General features: G+C 39.0%; 1 protein-coding gene across 7 annotated transcripts in view; it reads left to right on the forward strand.

Moving 5' to 3' along the window:
• Positions 1-16,345, forward strand: part of GANC (glucosidase alpha, neutral C) — a 71,100-nt gene that overhangs the window by 33,146 nt on the left and 21,609 nt on the right. For 3 of the 7 annotated variants that reach the window (XM_032417881.1, XM_032417880.1, XM_032417883.1), the window contains exons 10-16: positions 650-830; positions 1,053-1,206; positions 6,773-7,008; positions 9,870-9,996; positions 10,837-10,916; positions 13,214-13,357; positions 14,879-14,975. In XM_032417881.1, the coding sequence (XP_032273772.1) occupies positions 650-830; positions 1,053-1,206; positions 6,773-7,008; positions 9,870-9,996; positions 10,837-10,916; positions 13,214-13,357; positions 14,879-14,975 (1,019 nt within the window). Of the gene's footprint in view, positions 1-649; positions 831-1,052; positions 1,207-3,877; positions 4,527-4,957; positions 5,184-6,772; positions 7,009-9,869; positions 9,997-10,836; positions 10,917-13,213; positions 13,358-14,878; positions 14,976-16,345 lie in introns of those variants that run through there. The other 4 variants (XM_032417882.1, XM_032417885.1, XM_032417884.1 and 1 more) reach the window with 4 other exon arrangements.

Here is a 16,345-nt window from a genome sequence, read left to right on the forward strand (position 1 = left end):
GAATGGAAAAGTGTGCCATCTCATGTCACCTTTGATTCCTTCAGAGAGATAATTTCAGACTAACACTATTGACAAGTAAATGCCAGAGGCATCAGACTAAGAGGAAGCCAAACCAAAGAGAAACAGAGTCTGATCAATTCGCTGGGTTCAGATGCTGTTTACACAACAGGTCAACAGGTGGATGTAGTAACAAGTGAATCAGAAACTGTGCTGCTCACACACCAAGCCAAGCTTTGGACTCCCCACCCCAATTCAGTTCCCCATCTTTCCCTACTCAGCACTGTGGAAGCGTTAGGACACTATTGGTCATTTTGTTTTAGCAGCAGAGAAATACAAAGTTTGCCAATTATATCTACTGTGCACTTGTTATTGTGGAGAATTCACGGGAAACAGTCCTCACCTCACAAGAAATCCTCAGAAAAGATATCTAAGATATGAGACCATGCATGCCAATTGTCACAGGAGGGGATGCCAAAAGAATCAAAGGAGGAGAATCGTATTAACTGTGGTTGGATTAGGGAAGTGGTAAGAGTTGAGCCTTGAAAGATGCATAGGACTTAAGTGTTTGCAGGGGAGAATGGAGCTATACTATTCATTAATAATATATTTGTGATTGTAACTGATGATAGTCCATCTTTGTGTGTCTCAGTGATGGCGATGCTTACCGTCTTTATAACCTGGATGTCTATGGATATAAAATACATGACAAAATGGGCATTTATGGTTCAGTGCCTTATCTCCTGGCCCACAAACTTGGCAGGACTCTAGGCATTTTTTGGCTCAATGCTTCCGAAACACTGGTGGAGATCAATACAGAGCCTGCAGTGAAGGTGAGCTTATGGATCATGGCTGCATGTCATATGTACGTTAAGAAACAAAACCAATGTAGTCATAGCTCTGGGCATTGTAGTGACAATTCTCTGCCACCAAAGTCTTTGCAGTATAATCAGTGAAAGTTAATAATATGTACCTGTTAGTTACATATGGATGATACTTATATACTGTAGGTTAGAGGGCAATTTTTCAGAACTTCATTCCATTCTTTTTTCTAGTACACACTGACCCAGATGGGCCCTCTTGCAGCTAAACAAAAGGTCAGATGTCGAACTGATGTGCACTGGATGTCAGAGAGTGGAATCATTGATGTTTTTCTGCTGACAGGACCTACGCCTTCTGACGTTTTCAAGCAGTACTCATACCTTACAGGTACTTGCGGAAGTGTCAGCCTCTTCTTCTATTACATTTCCTCTATCGCATGTATCATCACTGTAAGTTAATATTTGTTGCACACCATATAGAATTTATATGCTTTTCAAGAAGCAGGCATTCTCCTCCCACCTTCATCCCATTCAGCTTGGTAAAATATTGTACTGGGGCTAGAACTCTCCACTCTCCAATCCCTAATATTCTCCATCTGCTTTCCTTGGAGCCTTTAAGCCCTGGGCTTTCTCTGCCTTTATCTCAGATAATCAGTGTCCCAACTTGAACTTTTCTATGTTCTCTTCTCCATTGAAATATACCACTGGCTTTAGCACTAAAGCATTTTATCTTTAAAAGATGTAAAAGATCATCTCTGTTGATGCAGAAAAAGCATTTGACAAAATCCAACACTATTTCATGATAAAAACTCTCAGAAGGCTAGGAATAGAAGGAAGCTTCCTCAATATGATAAAAGGCATTTATGAAAAATCCACAGTTAACACCCTGTTCAGGGGTGAAAGACTGCAAGCTTTCCCTTAAGATCAGAAACAAGACAAGGCTGCCCACTTTCACCACTCCTATTGAACATTGTACTGGAAGTTCCAGCCAGAGAAGTTAGGCAAGAAAAAGAAATAAAAGGCCTCCAAATTGGAAAGGAAGAAGTAAAATTATTTCTATTCACAGATGATGTAATCCAACGTGTTAGAAAATCCCAAAGAATCCACAAAAAACTACCAGAGCTAATAAATAAATTCACCAAAGTTGCAGGGTATATAACCAACACACAAAATCAGTTGTGTTTCTGTACACCAGCAATGAACAATCTAAAAAAGAAATTGAGAAAACAATTCCATTTATAATAACATCCAAAAGAATAAACTACCTAGGAGGGGGCACCTGGGTGGCTCAGTCGCTACGCGTCTGCCTTCAGCTCAGGTCATGATCCTAGGGTTCTGGGATCGAGCCCTGCATCGGGCTCCCTGCTCCGCGGGAAGCCTGCTTCTCCCTCTCCCACTCCCCCTGCTTGTCTAAGAGTGTCTCTAGCTGTGTCTCTATCAAAAAAATAAATAAAATCTTTAAAAAATAATAAATAAATAAACTACCTAGGAATATATTTAACCAAGGAGGTGAAAGACTTATACACTAAAAACTATAAAACATTCCTGAAAGAAATTAAAGAAGTCCTAAATAAATGGAAAGACATCCCATGTTCATGGATTAGAAGTCATAGTATTGTCAAGATGACAGTACTACCAAAAGCAATCTATAGATTCACTGCAATCCTTACCAAAATTCCAGTGGTCATTTTTTGAAGAAGTGAAAGAGCTGATCTTCAAATTCGTATGGAATTGCAAGGGGCCCTGAATAGCCAAACAATCCTGGGAAAAAAAGGTTGGAAGACTCATACTTCCCAATTTCAGAACTTATTATAAAGTTAAAGTAATCCAAACAGTGTGGTACTGGCATAAGGATAGACATGTAGACCAAAGGAAGAGAATTGAGAGTCCAAAAATAAACCTATACATCCCTGGCCAATTGATTTCAATAAAGGTTCAAGACCATTTAATGGGGAAAGAATAGTCTCTTAAACACATGGTACTGGGACAACTGGATAGCCACCAGCAAAAAATGAAGTTGGAACCCTACCTAACACCATATAAGAAAAATTCAAAGTGGATCAGCAACATAAATATAAGAGCTAAAGCCATGAAACTCTTAGAAGAAAACGAAAGAAGAAATCATGACCTTGGATTTGGCAACAGATACTTAGAAAAGTCACCAAAATCATGAGCAACAGAAAGAAAAATAAGTTCAGCTTAATTAAAATTAAAAACTTTTGTGCATCAAAGAATATTATCAAGAATGTGAAAAGGCAATAAACAGAATGGGAGAAAATATTTGCAAATCATACATTTGATGAGGGCCTAGTATCCAGAATAAATAAGAACCCATACAACTCTACAACAAAAAAAATAATTCTAAAATGGTCAGAGAGTTGAATAGACAGTTCTCTAAAGATATACAAATGGATTAATAAGCACATGAAAAGTTGTTCAACATCATTAGTTGTTAGGAAAAGGAAAATTAAAACCACATGAGATACCCCTTAGGACAGCAAAAGTTTTTTAAAAATAGAAAATAATAAAGGTTGGTGAGGATGTGGAGAAATTGGAACCTTATTATCTGCTGGTGGGAACATAAAGTAGTTGAGCTGCTCTGGAAACAGCTTCGCATTTCGTCAAAAAGCTAAACATAGGATTTTATGTGTCAGCTTGCCTAGGTCATGGTATCCAGACATCTGGTTAAGCACTAGTCTAGATGTCACTGTGAAGTTATTTTTTAAGATAACATTATACTGTCAGTACTATTAGTTACATCAATAGACTTTGAGTAAAGCGGATTACACTCAATAATGTGGGTGGGCTTCATCCAGTCAGTTGAAAACCTTAAGAGAAAAGGACTGAGGTCCTCTGAAGAGAAAGGAATCTGTCTCCAGACTGCCTTCATACTCAAGCGGCACCTTCCCTGCGTCTTTGGTCTGCCAGCCTGCCCTGTGGAATTGAGTTGCTAGCCCGAACAATCACATGAACCAGTTCTTAAAATCATTCTCTCTCTCTCTGTATATGTATAAATATACACGTACAAAGCACATCCTATTAATTCTGTTCCTCTGCAGAACCCTAATACACCCAGCAATTCCACTAAAATTGGATGCTTGGATACTTGGATGCCAATGATCATTGCAGCACTATTCACAATAGCCAAAAGATGGAAACAAGCCAAGTACCCATCAAAGATGAGTGGATCAACAAAATGTGTTAAATACATAAAATGGAATATTATTCAGTTATAACAAGGGATGACATTCAGATACGGGCTGCAACATGAATGAACCTTAAAAGCATTATACAAAATGAAATAAGCCAGACACAAAAGGACAAATACTATATCATTCCACTTACATGAAGTACCTACAATAGGCAAATTCGTAAGAGACAAAAAGTGGATTAGCTGTTAGCAGAGGCTGGAGGATGGGATGGGCAATGGAAAGTTATGGCTTAATAGTTACAGTTTCAGTCTGGGGTGATATTAAAGTTTTGGAAATAGCTAGTGGTAATCCTTATACTACATTCTGAATGTAATTAATGCCACTGAATTGTACACTTTAAAATGGTTTAAATGGCAAGTTTTATGTATTATATATTTTTTGCCACAACTTTTAAAAAATGGTAATGTAATATATCCCCAAAAGTTGAATTGTATGCTTTAAGTGGGTGAACTGTATGAATGTGAGTTACATCTCAATAAAGCTGTTACAAATAAAAGTAATGCAGCATCGCTTCTGCTACATTCTGTTAAAAGTCCCTGGATCCAGCCCATGTTCAGGGGAAGAGGAATTTGATTCCAACTTTGATGGGAGAAACAACCAAAAATTTATGGACATGGGAAGACACTCATATAGGAAAAAGTACTGTAAAGGTCCACCTACAGGCTCTTTCAACATTGTTATTATTGAGAATAAGCCTAGTTTATAAGAAAATGCTTCAAAAACAGTGGATCTGCCACCATGTCCAAAGAAATCCAAGTTTTAAGTTTACAGATTATCTGTTGATGAGGATTTAACTCAATCATATCCCTCCTTCTTCTCTCCCAGTATCGTTATATCATCATTTTTGCTTAAGTCAATATTTAGTGTTTATGCTTTTCAAATGCTCAAGAGTGTCAGATATTTTATTCATTCTAATTTTCTCCCCAGAGACTTCCTTCCCAGATCTCTCTGTCCTGCCCCCATTGGGGTTGTTTCTCTCTGGGCTCCCTGCACAGCTGTCATCCTGGGAGTTTCCTAAGAAAGTGTGCATTAGAGGTACACTTTTTCCATCTTTGCAGGTACAAAAACATCTCTTTTTCTGCCTTCACCCTTGATTGATCATTTGGCTAGCTAGATTGAAAATTATTTCTCTCAGAATTCAAAGGCATTTCTCTATTACCTTCTATCTTCTTGCTCCAAAATCACTCTGAATTCTGTTTCTTTGTATATGATCTGTCTTTTCTCTCTGAAATATGTTCTGAAATTTCTAATATTCTAAAATTCTGAAATTTGACAATAAAATGCCTTGATATGGATCTTTTTAAATAATTATTGTGTTGGTTATTAGGTGTGGACTCTTTTAGTCTTGAGAAATGTGCCCCTCAGTTTTGGAAAACAATCTTTGATTATTCCTTTGATAATTTCTTCCCTTCCCTTTTCTTTTTCTACTGTACAGATTTTATAATCTCCCTTTTTTTTTTCTGAGCAATTTTATCTTCTAGACCTTCCACTTATGCTGTATGTCTAATTTCTTCATACTTTTTCTTAACCTCTGATTGTTCCTTGTTCCCAGTATCTTATACTAGTCTTTCATGGGTGCAATATCTTTTTTCATCTCCCCAAAGATACTAATGATAATGTTTTGATGTTTACTTTTCTTGTATTGTCCCGGTTTTCTCAGAGATCCTTTTATTGTATTTCTACATGTGGGTCCTTCTCATCTTCGAGGATTTGAATAAGGTTCTGCCTGGAAGCACTCTAGTACTGGGGTTGGAAAGTTGGGGGGGGGGGCGGGGATCTTCCATCTGCTAGTGTTCTGGGAGCAGGGGTGAGCTAGACTTCAGTATCCACCTCACAAGCACTCTGGTGAGAGCTTCCCTCACTTTGCTCAACGGTTACCATCCCTCCCCTGCCTGCCACCTTCCAAAATTTTGTTGAAATTACTCCTCTCCCATTCTCTTTGTTCTTGTGGCTTTATTCTTTTTTTCTTTCCTTTACTCTGATTTTATTGGGACTTTAGGAGGGGAAAGAGATAAATGCAAGTGGTTGACCAGAAGTCCTCCATGTTATCAGTAAATGTTTTGATAATAATTTGAGTTTTTCCTGCCTTTAGTCTCCTTGCTTTTCAGTCAGTCTCAACACTGCTCCCTCACTAATTTTTCTAAAACATAAGTCTGCTAAGGTTACATCTTGCCAAACTTTTGATGACTTCCCATAAGAGAAGATTTAGCATTCCTAGCTTGAACTACAGTGCCCCTTACAAACTGACCCTCTCCAATTTCATCTTCTACTGGTCTCTCTCACAATGTAACCACCCTAGAATATTTATTTTTCCCTAAATTTATCATGTACTTCTTTGCCTCTGTGTCTTTTCTATGCCCTGTGCCTAAGTGTTCTATCCATTCTCTCTGGTAGATTCCTCGTATTCTTCAGAGTCCAAACCAAGTGTTACTACCTCTATGAAACCTTTCAAGACCCCACACTTTACTGCAGGCAGAATTTATTAACCCCTCTGTATTCCCATAACACTAGGCTGCTACCTTTAACATAGCAGTTATACCTCAGAGCGGAGCAGTTAATTTACATGCCTGCCTCACCAGCCAAATTGTCACTTTCTTCAGGGTAAGGACTATGTTTTCTTCTCCTTGATATGCTAAGTATCAAGCTCAGTGCTTAGACTCTGTAGACATTCAGGAAATGTTTATCATGTATGTAATTATCATTGCGATGGTAGCCAGCTCAGTTGTCATCTTCCCCTTTCAGGCACACAAGCCATGCCCCCTCTCTTCTCCTTGGGGTACCATCAGTGCCGCTGGAACTATGAGGACGAGCAGGATGTAAAAGAGGTTGATGCAGGATTTGATGAACATGACATTCCTTATGATGTCATGTGGCTCGACATAGAGCATACCGAGGGCAAAAGGTACTTCACTTGGGACAAGAAAAGATTTCCAAACCCCAAAAGGATGCAAGAGCTGCTCAGAAGCAAAAACCGTAAGGTAAAATAAGCCGACCCTTCAAAACCTCTTAATTACAAAGCACTTGTTTAATTTTTAAAACTTGCCTTGGCACATTAGTGGAGGAGAGCCACCTGATAAAAAATAGCCATGAAAATAATACCATCAAATATAATTGTAACTGTGATAATAGGAAAGCAGTGGTGGAAAGATGGTCCCACCATCCGTCCCTTCCTTAGCTGTCTAGGTCCCCACAGGATAACAGGGCCTAGCATTCAGTCCCGTTTGTTGTGGCCACCCTGTAGGGATATGATGGATACCCCAAAAGCAAAATGTGGTACTGATGTCAACATCAATCTCGAGATTGAGAACATCACGTGGACACTACAGGGTCTGAAAAGGTTAATTAGTCACATAGTGAGGCACTCTAGGGGAAGCAGGGCTGGCTCCCAGGCTGGTCTGAAGATGGCTTGAGAGATCTGGGAACGGAGACAGCTCAGCTTTTATGGTGGTTAGAGGGTTGGACTGGGGTGAGGATTCCTGTGCATTCCTGGGGCTTGTGTGGTTTGAACTTCCTGCTGGCACCCAAGGAGGAAGCATTAGGGCTTTCTTTGTCAGATGTGGCAGAAGGGTAAGGGGGGATGGAATGGCTTGAAAGCTCTTAACAGTCAATCAGAAATGGAGACAGATTCTTCATTTCCCATTCTCCTAATTTCCCAATTAATAGCTACCATTTGGCAAGTACTTACTATGGGCCAGAGAGTTTGATAGAACACATTATTCTTGCTAGTCATCACAAAATTAAAAGGTAGATCTTGTTAGCCCATTTTTCAGATGAAGAAACTGAGGCTAAGAATAGTTTTATATTTTGCACAAAGGCATATAATAAGTAGTAGAGCAAGAATCTGAACTCTGATCTGCCTGACTCCAGAACCCATATTCTTATAAGCAACTATTTATTGAAGCCATCAATCAGATGTTCAAAATGCTGTTCTAAAGATGAGGGAATGCAAAGATGAGCTTCTTGGGGTCTTACAGTGAGTGGGGGAAAGGCAGGTATACAACAACCACAATATTGGGCAATAATATAACAGCCAAAGAAAGGTCAGGGTCAGGAGTGGACTAGGAGAAAGAAGATTGCATCCAGCTGGACTCACGCTGGGCTTTGTGCATTTTAGATGAGCCCTGAAGGATGAGTCTCTAACTAGCTGAGAAGTGGGGAGGGGGTGGAGACAGTGCAGCCAGAGGCTGAAGCAGCTAGTGGTGTTTGGAAAACAGCGCACAGGTTGGTTTGGCAAGAAAACAAGGCATGTGCAAGGTTTGAGTAGGAGGGAATCTGACCTTATCGTAGGCTGTTTTGTATACATTTGGAGACATTAAAAGTTTTTGAATAAGGGGTTAATATGCAGAATATATGAAGAACACCTACAACTCAACAACCAAAAGCAAACAACCCAATTAAAAATTGGGAAAAGGACTTGATAGACATTTCTTCAAAGAAGATATACAAATAGTCAACAAGCACATAAAAAGATGCTCAACATCACTAATCTTTGGGGAAATGCAAATCAAAATCACAATGAGATACCATTTCATACCATTAGGATGGCTACTATGAAAAACCAGAAAATAGCAAGTGAGGAGGTAGAGAAATTGAAACACCAACCATGGGAATGTAAAATGGTGCAGCCACTACAGAAAACAGTATGGCGGGTCCTTAAAAAATTAAAAATAAAATTACCATATGATCCAGGAATCCCACTTACGGGAATATACTCAAAGAAATTGAAAGCAGGTACTTGAGCAGATATGCTCATGCAGATAAGCCCATGTTCATATCCACACTATTCACAATAACTAAAAGGTAGAAGCAATCCAAGTGTCCCATCAGCAGACAATTGGGTAAATAAAATGTAATATACACATATATACAATGGAGTATTATTCAGCCTTAAAAAGGAAGGAAATTCTGATATATGCTACAACATGGATGAAGCTTGAGGACATTATGCTAAGTGAAATAAGGTAGTCACAAAAAGGTGAATACTATATGATTTCACTAATCTGTAATACCTAGAGTAGTCAAAATCATAGAGACAGAAAGAACAATGGTGGTTGCCCAGGGCTGGGCAGAGGAGGGAATGAGGAGTTGCTTTTAATGGGTATAGAGTTTCAGTTTTACAAGATGGAAAGAGTTCTGGACATTGTACAACACTGTGAATGTGCTTAACACTACTGAACTGTACACTTAAAATTGGTTTAGATGGTAAATTTTATATTATGTATATTTTACCACAATTAGGAGTTTTTTAAAGTTTTTGAGCAATGGCGAATTAAACTTTAGTATGTAGAATAAATTTGAATAGACCTGAGGCAGGATGATGAGAAGGTTGTTATAACCAAATAAAGGGTTTTGTGGCTTTGGACTAGGAAATGATGGCATTAGAAAGGTAAAGAGACCTTAGAGACACAGAGCTGTGATTACAGCTCTTCTCAGACCTCCTTCCTAAATATACCTGTACCATTGGGTTGGGAAGGTTTGTTTTGTTTTTTCTTTAGTGTTTGCTTTTGTTAGTATTAGCCTCTAGATGTCTAGGAGCAAGGATGACTTAATCCTTTATGTATAGCACCCAGCACGTCAGACAGAAGCTTAATAACTGCTATTTTGAGAACATGTATTGGTTGGGCAGCAATAATTATAAAAGAGCACTGGCCTGGTTTTGATACCAGTTCAATTTCCATAAGCATGAAAAGTGTTAGGGTTTTACTGACGTCTTAAATATTTCAATACTAGTAGTTATTTCTGAGTAAAATTTGAACCCCAAAACTATGATGAAAGCATAAAAACGAACGTATAACTCCTATGAAACTGATGAGCTCTTCAAACCTCTATGTCCGGACAGCTTGTGGTCATCAGTGACCCCCACATCAAGATCGATCCTAACTACTCAGTGTATGTTAAGGCCAAAGAACAGGGCTTCTTTGTGAGGAATCATGAAGGAGGAGACTTTGAAGGAGTATGCTGGCCTGGTAAGATAGCACTTTATACACTTATTAATTCACTTGTTTAGTCCCAATTAATGAAGGTTGCATGGCCATCACCCTCATTTCTTATAGATGTCCCTTGCTATAGTGTAAGCACCTTTAAGAAAGAGATGGTATTACCTTCTTTTGTATCTTTCATAACACCTGGTACAGAGTGCTTTGTATACATTTATCAGTCAATGAATGAATAAAAAATAAGCAAGCACTCCATTTCTCTAGGCAAATAAAAATAAAAAGCCAAGAAAAAGTGTTCACAGTCTCTCCCTGTGAATCTTCTGTGCCTTGTTAGCCCATAGTTTTGATTTCCCAGACTTTTCATGAGTGACCTCAGCTGCCTCCAGCAACTCTGGATTCTTCATTTCAGAAATTATTAGTTTAAAGCCATGGTAGAAACCCGAGGACAAAGGGGAATCACCACTCTATCATATCCTGGCACTCTATCACAAATCCACGTACTGAAGAGACACCCTATGCATTCCTTTTCCCCCTTACACCACTCATGAACATTTCTCTGTTCTCTTTAAGGACAGAAGGGTCACTCCAGGATATTTGCCATGCTTACTTGGGCTATCTTGGGCCATCAGTGAGGGACAGGCTCCATCTGAATGCTTGTTCATTGGCCTTCCCCTGGGCCTCTCGGGTTGGAAGGTCTACTGATTATCACTGGAGTCCAGCATTGCCTTCCTTCACGTCTTGCGTGACCATGCCTCCACCTCAGCTACCTTATGTCTAAGGTGCCCAGTGATCAGCCAGCTTTTACATCTTTACCGCACATCCTACCATGAACACCACTGTTTCTCACGGTCTACTCTTCTGCCTCTACAGGTCTCTCCTCTTACCTGGATTTCACCAATCCCAAGGTTAGAGAGTGGTATTCAGGTCTTTTCACTTTCTCTGCTTATCAGGTTTGTTTTTATTCTTTTGCTCTTTCCTAGTTACTTGGAAGGATGAAAGAAGGAAAAACATGATAGAATAGAACTACTACTCTGCTTCATTGAGTAGCTCTTGATAAATACTACTTGGCTGAAAATGCAAGGATAGCACCACATTACAGACTTTAATGGTGCCAGGAGAGGGGCCATATATATTATCAAAGGCACAAAAGCTGTGATTTCTACCTCAATCATAATAGACTCTGTGACATATCGAAGTACTTAATAATAGAGATTTATATTTTCAAATTACTACATAAACTTTACATAAAATAATATTCTATAGCTTAAAGATGATGATAGTGACATATATGAGAATATCTTGCAAAGTATAATGTGACATTAAAAATAAGGTATAGGGGTGCCTGGGTAGCTCAGTCAGTTAAGTGTCTGCCTTCGGCTGGGGTCATAATCTCAGAGTCCTGGGATCGAGCCCCACATTGGGCTCCCTGCTCAGTGGAGAGCCTGATTCTCCCTCTCCCTCTGCCTCTGCCCCTCCACCTGCTTTTGCTCTCTCTCTCTAATAAAAAAGTAAAATCTTAAGAAAAAATAAAAGATGTAATAAAACTTGAAATTTAAAAAAGTAAGTGAAATAATAAATAATCCTTAAAATATTATAAGAATCCCAGAGAGAACCAGAAAGGCCACTTGTAGAGAACTGTTTTCAACCAATGAGGAGGATGATAGTGATGCCTCATATAAATTGAGTTCTTTGCTGTGTGCCAAGCACTGTGCTAAGCAGTTTCTGGGCATTTTACCATTTCATCTTCACAAAAACCTCTGAAGTTGGAACTATAATTAATTCTAATCCCACAGATGAGGAAACTGATGTATGGACAAGTTTAAAACCCTGCTCAGTTCACCCATGTTACTAAGTGCTGGACCTAAGATTTGATCTCAGTCTGTTTGTCTCTCACGCCCAAGTCTTAACCACTAAACTCTAGTTTCTGAGCATCATGTATTAGGACACAGAAAACAACTTAGAGGAGGGATAAATAACACTTGGGTGAAATCTGGCCGTGTTCATTCATTTCCCTACTGTCTATGGCTGTTTTCACACTATATCAGAGTTGAGTTACTGAAAAAGAGGCCTTATGGTCAGCAGAGTTGGAAAGATTATCCAGCCCTTTCTAGAAAACATTTGCCAACCCCTGACTTGGAGAGTGCTACAGCAGGACAGTCAGGTAGTTAAATATCTGGAAACCATATAGCCTTGTTCATAAAAGTATACATGTTTAGGAATAGTTGAAGGTAGAGTCAAAAGAATATATTTAAGTCTCCCCTAGGCACCTGAAGACTGGCGTGTGGGTGAGGCAGCAGATGTATTCTGTGGTATCCCAAAAGACAAGCCAGGCCCACTGAGAGGATGTTACAAGGGGCAGGACTTTTAGAAAGTAATGGAATGAGCTTCCTGAGGGACTCCCTGTCATTGTAGCTACTGAGTCAAATGCTGAGAGACCAGGGATTCTATAAAAGGGATTTCAATACCACGTTAACTAGATGACTCAGCAGCCCCTTCCCACTCTCAACTGAACAATTCCTGTGTAGAATACAAAATCTAGACCATGCTAACAAACAGGTATACTGGCTGCCAAGTCTTTCAAAGTAGGGACGCCTGGGTGGCTCAGTCCATTAAGCATCTGCCTTCAGCTCAGGTCATGATCTCAGGGTCCTGGCATCCAGCCCTGCATTGGGCTCCTTGCTCAGCAGGGAGCCTGCTTCTCCCTCTCCCTGCTGCTCCCCCTGCTTGTGCACTCTCTCTCTCTCTCTGACAAGGAAAAATAAAAATCTTTAATAAAAAAGTCTTCAGAGTATTAGAGGGAAGGCAGAATCTTATCGTGGAAAGCTTTAATTGCCCTTAGTTAAGAGTTGTAGCAGATGATGGTTGTTATAGACTCTAACTGTGAACATTCACAACCTTTCCTGTATGGGGGTTCTCCAGAGTAGGTCTTGGAGTGGACTTGCTGGGCAGTGTATATTTCACGGACAATACCACACAGCATTCTTTCATTCATCGACAAATACTTACTGGGAACCTTCTGTAGTTCAGCTCCTGTTTTAGGTGTTTGGGATTTATCAATGAACAAAATGGACAAAATTCCCTGCCCTGTGGACCTTTTATTATAGCATTGGAACAGAAGACAGAACATAGATAATAAACATAGTAATAATACATTAAATGGATTATGAAAGAGGAATAGGATGGCTATCATATTAACATCATCACTATAGGAGTATTATCACGACCAAAGAAGAAATTTACTTCCTAGGGATCTACTGACATCCTCTACATATGGAACGACATGAATGAGCCCTCTGTCTTTAAAGGGCCAGAGCTAACCATGCAGAAGAATGTCATTCATCATGGCAATTGGGAGCACAGGGAACTGCACAACATCTATGGTTTTTATCAGGTAAGACATCCATAAAGAAGCCACTTGGGCTCATGTGCCCTGCCTTTTGGGTTGAAAGTCATTTGTAATAGCCATACTATATTGTTCATTTCTCTTTGTGTGACTTTTCTAACAACTGCAATGGATCTTACAGGTTGTAGCCAATATAGGACTTACTATTTCTTTGCACCTTTTCTTTCTCTGAATTACAGATATTATGAGATTAATGGTAACACAGAAACATCTTCCTTGACAGGAGTCATTAATAAATGGCATTGAATACCTCAAAACTTTTTTTGGAGTAGGCAATGTATAAATACATAAACAAAAGCAATTAAAACAAATTTTTTGAAATTTCACAAACGGGGGCACCTGGGTGGCTCAGTTGGTTAAGTGTCTGCCTTTGGCTCAGGTCATGATCCCAGGGTCCTGGGATTGAGCCCTGTGTCAGGCTCCCTGCTCAGCAGGAAGTCTGCTTCTCTCTCTCCTCCTGCCCCTCCCCAAGCTCGTGCTCTCTCACTCTCAAAATCTTTTTAAAAAATGAAATTTCACAAATGTCTAAATACAGCAAGTCTTATATTCATACCAGGGGAATAAGATTTAGAACATAGATACAGAATTTCAGTAAGTTCTTTTTTTTAGAAGGCCTTCATTAACTACTTAGCCTTCTCGAAAAATGAAGGGGGGCAAATCAGAGGGGGAGACGAACCATGAGAGACGATGGACTCTGAGAAACAAACTGAGGGTTTTAGAGGGGAAGGGGGTGGGGGGATGGGTTAGCCCAGTAATAGGTATTAAGGAGGGCACATATTGAATGGAGCACTGGGTGTTATACGCAAACAATGAATCATGGAACACTACATCAAAAACTAATGATGTAATGAATGGTGACTAACATAATAAAATAAAATAAACTACTTAGCCTTCTCATTAGAAGATGGTAGAATTGTCTTCCGTTTGCCAGTCACATCCAAAACATTTGTCAGTCATTTGCCCTAATTGATATCCATGGTTCTTTGTTATTTTCATCCTGTAACTGTGTTCCTAAGGCCCTCCCACCAACTGGTATATTTTCCAGTGGGAGTTGCTGCCTACATAAACACATACTATCTGAACTGTGCTTTCCTTCCTTGAAAGCCTCTTGCTATAACTGCAAACTACTTTAGAGAATTTTCTTATGTAGGCCAGAGCCAGTCACTTAACCTCTCTGAATCTATTTTTTTCATCAATGAAAACGGTCAATCTCAGAGGTTGTTCGATAGATTTTAAGAGAAAATCTTATAAAATGCTTAGCAATAGTAAGCATTGAATATGCTAGCTTATTTACTATCTTCATTTCTCTTTTAATCAAAGAAAATTTTCCACTCGATAGCGGAATTTAGTTTCATTACATCATGAAAATTATTTGGTGGATTTTCATATTTTCCATTTTATATTCCCACCTACTATTGACTTTTTGCATGTTCAGTAGCTTATTAGGGATGTCTGCACAATGCCCTAATCTAATCATCCCTTTGAAATTTTTCTCCTTTATCTTTGTAGCAAATGGCTACCGCAGAAGGACTGATACAACGATCTAAGGGAAAGGAGAGACCCTTTGTTCTTACACGTTCTTTCTTTGCTGGATCACAAAAGTATGGTAAGGAATGGCTCATATGATCAGACTTAAAAACGTAAGTTAGCAACCTGCCTTTTTTTTTTTTTTTAACCATTTATGGCATATGTTGCTACTGTTTTGAGGTCTTCCTTTTCAGTGGCAATTGGGAGGGCCTTCGATTGTAGCAAGTGATGTGCCCTGAAGTATGCCTGTTGTCCTGTGAGACAGAGTACATCAATTTTAATAAAGTTTAGTTACTTGTTTCCCATTGAAGAAATGGACACTTAGTTGCTGGGAGAGTATCTCAGTTTGTTTGCTGGGATGGTCATCTCTGATTCTGTCTGTCTGATTTATCTAAACCAGGGAAAAATGTCTTCTTAGACATTCCTTCAACCACCTGTTTCACTTAGCAATATGGCTTAAAATAGGCCTGGCTGTTGCTTGTGGTCAGGGTCATCTATAACTGGATTCAGTTTACTAGCTAACACAGATCTAATTCAACTTAACCATCTTCCAGCAGGAAGGCTATTTTAAGTGCCCTGGCCTTGCATAAATAACTGGGAGCTTAGGTCCTAGTTTGAAGAATCCAGTCTTTCCTGTATCATAGACATTATTAGGCTTCTTCCTCCAGCCCTGAAAACCAGCCCCTGTGGCACCCTGGAAAAGGCCAAAATATTGTTATCTCAGGCAAAGATTCATGTGCAGAGATGCTCACCACAGCATTACTTCCTGAAACAAAAAAAGAAATAAAATCCAAATAAAGGAATATTTATAAAAACATGATGATATATCCATATGACAGACTATTATAAGACTATTTAAAATAGTAGCCTTAACTGCATGAGCAAATGTTTGTGACATCATGATAAATGGGGAAAAAAAGCAGAATGCTTAAATGTTTTGTAGTATATTATCACGATTTTTTTTTTTTTAAATATAGATGACAATCTAAATCAGTAAGTTTAGTACCTGGGTGATGATGAATGATTTTTAAATTTTTTTCTTTTTACCTATCTCTATTCTCCATATTCTCTACAAGGGTCATTTTTAATCACTAAAAAAAGTCAAGTGTTTTTAATGAAAACACTTTTAAGTAGTTTAAAAATGATGATAAAAGATGTGCATACTAAGTAACCTCTGATCCCTTAAATATCGGCCTACTGCCTAGCCTTCAGTGCTGTGTGAAACTATTGGCCTGCCACAAAGTGTACCAAGTGACTCACTGCAGAGAATGCTACTGTGTCAACTCTTACACTCAGACCAGTAGCCAAAGAGCGCTTCTGACTGAACAACCATATGAGACATGAAAAGATGTGCATGCTTTTACAAGAACTTTCTTTCTTGATGAGAATGCCGCCATGTTGATTTCAAAACCATTTTATCTTATTTGAAGTCAAGGCAAAATTATTAGA

This window comes from Phoca vitulina, unplaced genomic scaffold, assembly GCF_004348235.1.
Source record: "Phoca vitulina isolate PV1807 unplaced genomic scaffold, GSC_HSeal_1.0 scaffold20, whole genome shotgun sequence".
NCBI classification, from domain to species: domain Eukaryota; kingdom Metazoa; phylum Chordata; class Mammalia; order Carnivora; family Phocidae; genus Phoca; species Phoca vitulina.